General features: G+C 39.7%; 1 protein-coding gene across 2 annotated transcripts in view; it reads right to left on the bottom strand.

Moving 5' to 3' along the window:
* Positions 1-433: 433 nt before the first annotated feature.
* Positions 434-6,306, bottom strand: part of C1H3orf33 (chromosome 1 C3orf33 homolog) — a 49,824-nt gene continuing 43,951 nt past the window's right edge. Inside the window, exons 5-6 of one of the 2 annotated variants that reach the window (XM_010365892.2) lie at positions 5,500-5,660; positions 434-1,936 (exon numbers count right to left, since the gene is read on the bottom strand). In XM_010365892.2, the coding sequence (XP_010364194.1) occupies positions 1,538-1,936; positions 5,500-5,660 (560 nt within the window). In that variant the 3' untranslated portion in view covers positions 434-1,537. The remainder of the gene's footprint in view (positions 1,937-5,499; positions 5,661-6,306) is intronic. The other variant, XM_010365891.2, reaches the window with a different exon arrangement.

Genomic DNA, 6,306 nt, shown 5'->3' with positions numbered 1-6,306 from the left:
TACTGCTGGCCTGGCGAAAGAAACTTACACTGTCAAGATGATTTTATCAGCAAGTTTTTTAATTGCTATCTCAAATAACAAGAAATTGGGAAGCAGGGCAGTTCAAGCATTGGCTACTTCAAGGGCTCAACAATGTCAGGCATCTCAGTTTTTTCTATCCTCTGTGCTGCCATCCTCAGTACATTGTTTTTTTGTTTGTTTTGTTTTTGAAATGGAGTCTCACTCTGTCACCCAGGCAGGAGTGCAGTGGTGCGATCTGGGCTCACTGCAACCTCCACCTCCCAGGTTGAAGCGATTCTCCTGCCTCAGCCTCCCAAATACCTGGGATTACAGGTGTGAGCCACCACATCTGGCTAATTTTGTATTTTTAGTAGAGACAGGGGTCTCACCATATTAGCCAGGCTGGTCGTTGGTCTCGAACTCCTGACCTCAAGTGATCCACCCGCCTCAGCCTCCCAAAGTGCTGGGATTACAGGCTTGAGCCACCATGCCCAGCTAGCACATTGTTTTTGTCCTCTGGATTAGCCCCCTCATCTAACAACAGTTAGAAATTAGCCATTCTTTATTACAAGAAATGATCTAAGAGACCCTGCCCCCAAATTCACAAGCAATTAGAAAGCAGTTAGGAGAAAAAAGCTACTTTGCACATAAAGCATAAAGAATTCCTTTATTATAAATAGTGAAAGGTAATAAAACTGGAAAAATAAACATGTATCTTCTTTAAACAAAAATTCAGTATGGCAATACAAAAATTAGCCAGGCTTCGTGGTGAGCTCCTGTAATCCCAGGTACTTGGGTGGCTGAGGCAGAAGAATCACTTGAACCCAGGAGGCAGAGGTTGCAGTGAGCCAAGATCATGCCACTGCCCTGCAGCCTGGGTGACAAGAGCGAAACTCCGTATTAAAACAAAAAAAGCTGGGCTTGGTAGCTCAAGCCTGTAATCCCAGCACTTTGGGAGGCCGAGGTGGGCAGATCATCTGAGGTCGGGAGTTCGAGACCAGCCTAACCAACATGGAGAAACCCTGTCTCTACTAAAAATACAAAATTAGCTGGGCATGGTGGCGCATGCCTGTAATCCCAGCTACTCGGGAGGCTGAGGCAGGAGAATCGCTTGAACCCGGGAAACAGGAGGTTGCAGTGAGCCGAGATCATGCCATTGCACTCTGGCCTGGGCAACAAGAGCGAAACCTCGTCTCAAAACAAACACACAAAAAATTCAATATGGCTGCCCCAAATAACTAAAAACAACATAGTGGTGAAGAGTTAAACTTTCTCTTCACACATTAGCGCTATATATATACATCATTCAGCCTGGTAACTTCTCATAAAGTGTTTCATCTTTCCTAAAATATTACATTAATTATAATTTGTTTAAATTAATTCTGACATTATAATAATCATCTCTTTTTAATATTTAAATACCATTAGACTAACATTTTGATCATTTGGCAAAACTCTCATTTTGAGTCAATGAAAAATGTCCATATATTTACATATTTTACTCTTTGGAGAAGGTTACCTCTAGATCTCGACTGTTTCACCCTTTTCTACGAAAGTGTATGCGACTTATAAGTTCTTTGAACTTCAGTATTAAGGAGTAGTTGTTCACGTTGTCTTTCCATATTTCATAAGTCCTTCTAAGTTTGTCATAATAACTTTCTTTTTTCAAGTTGAAATCTGATCCTGTTGTTTTTAAAAAACTGTCCTTTTTCCATATTCTCCAGGAACCTTTGAATTTTTCCAAATAACTTTCTTTTTCAGAGTCTTCCTTCCATATTCCTTCTCCTTTTTTTAAGGCTGTTAATTCAGCTTTAAGTAAGTTTCTGTGAACTGTCCAATAGATTTTAGAATCATATTTAAGCCCTTTAACAAGAACAGTTTTGCCAAGACCTCTTCTCAAAATTTCTTCATTCAGATTCACGCTGAAATATCCACCCTTGAATTTAAAAATAATACAAACCAATTATTTAAGATAATTGTTGTTAAACCCATCACATCTTATTTACCTTAAAAATCAGTCATTCAACAATTTTAGTCCACCAAAGAAAAGGCAAAAATGGTCCCCAAGGCTCCCCCAAAACAGTTCTTGCTAAATCCAAGGATTTTTATTACTAGAAGAGACCCTTTCTCAAAATCAGTTAACTCTTTTATACCATGGAATTCTCCACAGCCTCACTGTTCTCCTCACCCGAAGAGGTGAGGAAGCAATAAAGTACGAAAAATGTGTTTTTGGTCTATCGGTGGTTCTATGGAGGGGAGGTGGGACGCACAAGATAGGCAGAGTGACAGTAGGACCAGCAAAAGAAACTAAGAGATGAAGAGAAACTAAACTGAAAGTAGTAGTCAAATGCAAAATGAACTGAATCATCACTGAACTGTTAAATGAGGTTCAGAATTCCACTGTTTTGGACAGCACTGGCAAGTAAATACACTTTTAAAAGACTTCCCTCAAAATTATTAACATAAAAATAGTTTTGGCCATTGAGTCTTCATCCTACAGGAAATTTCATTCATGGAATACCTCACCTCCTAATGAAAATGGATAAATAGGATTTTTTTCTTCATTAATTTACTGTATAAAGGAGATCCTGGTGGGGCGCAGTAGCTCATGCCTGTTAATCTCAACACTTTGGGAGGCCGAGGCGGGTGAATCACGAGGTCAGGAGTTCGAGACCAGCCTGGCCAACAAGGTGAAACCCTGCCTCTACTAAAAAAACACAAAAATTAGCCGGGTGTGGTGGCAGGCGCCTGTAATCCCAGCCCCTCAGGAGTCTGAGGCAGGAGAATTGCTTGAACGCGGGAGGCGGAGGTTGCAGTGAACCGAGATCGCGCCACTGCACTCCAGCCTGGGTCACAGAACAAGGCTCCATCTCGGGAAAATAAATAAATAAATAAAAGGAGATCCTGCCTAGATATTTCTACAATCCTTGTGGGATTTTAATCTTAACAAAGTGTTAATAAAATTTTGTTCCTTCAAATTCAGAAATTTTTAGTACATGATAACGGTTATAAAGCAATTATATTTTTCTAAATCTTTCAAATCTTATAAGCTCATTCCCTTGAACCAAACTCAGAATAATTAAAATTCCACCTCACACATTAGCAAAATTCAAACAGGAGAAGTAAATCATCACTCTATGTGTATAGCGTAGTTTGGTCACCTAGGAAGCGAGATAAAATAAAGATATGCTTATAAGATGAAACGTAGGCTCAGGAGCCAGGCAGAGTTGGGTTTAGATACAGGTTCTTCTTCTGGGTTACCCTGATCAAGACAATCAGTTTCCCCAAAAGTCTCACCTGAAAGTAGGAATAAAAACAACAACCCTGTAGAGTGGTTTTGAAGATAAGTGACATAAACTGAGCACCTTAGCTCAGTGTCTGGCACATGTTGACCCTCAAAATATACATCATTGCTATCTTTATCATCATAATTATCTCCTTTTTTGGTAATTATACTCTTTAATTTAAAAGCTAATATTTTTGTAGGCCTTTGGGATGTTTTATACAACTTTGTATTATTAATTTACTTTTTTTGTTTTTGTTTTTTTGAAGTGGAGTCTCACTCTGTCACCCAGGCTGGAGTGCAGTGGCACAATCTCGGCTCACTGTAACCTCTGCCTCCAGGGTTCAAGCGATTCTTGCCTCAGCCTCCTGAGTAGCTGGGATTCCAGGCATCCAGCACCATGCCCAGCTAATTTTTGTATTTTTAGTAGTGACAGGGTTTCACCAAGTTGGCCAGGCTGGTCTCAAACTCCTCACCTCAAGTGAACTGCCGGCCTCGGCCTCCCAAAGTGCTGGGATTACAGGCATGAGTCACCATGCCCAGCCTTTATTAACTTACTTTTAAACTTACTTTTAAAATATAAGATACTTCAATTAATTAGTTTTAGATAATTCTTATTTTGAATGTACTGAATATCATCTGGACATGCAAAAATTAATGAATTTCATTAAGCTTTCTATTAATAATTCAAAAAGCTTTTAAGAATTAAAATGGTCAAAATTCTAATCATCTTATTTTATTTAAAAGAAGGGGTCTGTCTCTGTCGCCCAGGTTGAAGTATAGTGGCGCGATCATAGCTCACTGCAGTCTCGACTGCGTAGGCTGAAGCATTCCTCCCACCTCAGCCTCCTTACTTGCTGGGATTACAGGCACAAGTGACTGTACCCAGCTCATAATAATAATTTTAAGAGCTGAATATCATAGAAGTGATCAAGGTATGAAAACCTATCTGATGGCCCAGCAAAAAAATCTGGAGTAAGACACCAGGGATTCGGGACAGTGATTCAGCAACAAAGATGAAACTGTCATTTCCAGTTATACAATGGCTATGGCCAATTATAAAGGTAAGAAAACTCTGAGGCAACATGATAGATGACTCATCACTGATCAGAACTAGTACTTAAGAATGTTCAACTTTATGGTTCAAAGATTTATACACTTAGACCTATCAACAACATATTGGACCAGACTAAGCAAACCCTCAGAAAACACCCTGGCTGTTTGTAGTTTCCAGCTGACAAGCCTCACTCAACAAGTGGTTTATAGTAACAAGCATGATGTAATATACCCATAAACAAACATACAATGATACTCCCTAAATTAGCAATGCCCAGAGTCATTAATAATTTGAAGTTTATAGCCACGGTGGCTCATACCTGTAATGCCAGCACTTTGGAAGGCTGAAGCAGGCGGATCACCTGAGGTCAGGAGTTCGAGACTCGCCTGGCCAACATGGCGAAACTTCATTCTACTAAAAATACAAAAAATTAGCCAGGCATGGTGGTGTGCACCTCTAGTCCCAGCTACTCAGGAGGCTGAGGCAGCAGAATTGCTTAAACCTGGGAGGTAGAGGTTGCAGTGAACCAAGATCATGCCACTGCACTCCAGCCTGGGCAACAGAGTGAGACTCTGTTTCAAAAAATAATAATAATAAATAATAGGCCAGGCGCAGTGGCTCATGCCTGTAATCCCAGCACTTTGGGAGGCCGAAGTGGGTGGATCACAAGGTGAAGATATTAAGACCATCCTGGTCAGCATGGTGAAACCCCATCTCAACCAAAAATACAAAAATTAGCTGGGCATGGTGGCAGGCCCCTGTAGTCCCAACTACTCGGGAGGCTGAGGCAAGAGAATCACTTGAACCCAGGAGGTGGAGGTTACAGTGAGCCAAGATTGCGCCACTGCACTGCAGCCTGGCAACAGAGCGAGACTCTATCTAAAAATAAATAAATAAATAAATAAATAATAATAGTAAATAATAATTTGAAGTTTTTCTTAATTGTATTTTTCTATAATAAACATATATTACATATATAACTAAAATAAAATTTGTATATAAGACACCTAGTTCTCTATGCATAATCACTATCAGTAGCAGTTTAAAAAACCAAAAAAAAAAATCAGTCCCATTATATATCCAAAGTTCTAATTAAATAAGTGTTTACACATAAGTAATAAGAATAAGATATTGCTAGTTGTTTCTTCACACTGCTTACCTTATTCACTAAAAGATAGCAAAAGAGTGTTGAATTCTCCTTTCCAAGAAGTTGGAACCATAGTAATTGGGAAGGTTTTAGCTCTTTTTGTAACCATGCTTTCCCAGTTTCAGTGAGTTCTACTCCAGCCAGCTTAACCAGCAAAGCACCACATGGCTCCTCTAAAAAGGTGAGGTAGAAAAGAGTTCAGCTTTAACAGCATGTTGTAAAAGCAAATTCCAGTCATTTGGCCTCCAAAACACAAACAATTATATTATGTTTATGTATAAATACCCAGTCTCTCTAAATGTAGACCCATTTATTTCTATAGTCAAGTTTTCTTTTAAAACAATACAAGTATACATAACAGAGTAATTTCAAAAACCCACTTCTTTTTTTTCTTTTTTGTTTTTTCTTTTTCTTTTCTTTTTTTTTCTTGAAACAGGGTCTCACTCTGTCACCCAGGTTGGAGTAAGGTGGCGCAATCTTGGTTCACTGCAATCTCTGCCTCCCAGGTTCAAGTGATTCTCGTGCCTCAGCCTCCTGAGTAGCTGGGATTACAGGCATGCACCATCATGCCCGGCTGATTGTTGCATTTTTAGTATAGACAGGGTCTTGTTATGTTGGCCAAGCTGGTCTCAAACCCCTGGCTTCAAGTGATCCACCGACCTCAGCCTCCCAAAGTGCTGGGACTACAGGCATGAGCCACCGCACCCGGCCTTCAAAAATCCATTTCAGTAAGCTTCAGAACAGGAAGTGAGATTTAACTAATTTAACCTTCTTTTTTCAACCTCCCATGCTTATTTTTACCCATACACACATAAAGCT

Source organism: Rhinopithecus roxellana, chromosome 1, assembly GCF_007565055.1.
Source record: "Rhinopithecus roxellana isolate Shanxi Qingling chromosome 1, ASM756505v1, whole genome shotgun sequence".
In the NCBI taxonomy this organism is placed as follows: Eukaryota; Metazoa; Chordata; class Mammalia; order Primates; family Cercopithecidae; genus Rhinopithecus; species Rhinopithecus roxellana.
The sequence above is the reverse complement of the archived record's forward strand: the minus strand, read 5'-3'. Positions and strand labels throughout refer to the sequence as shown.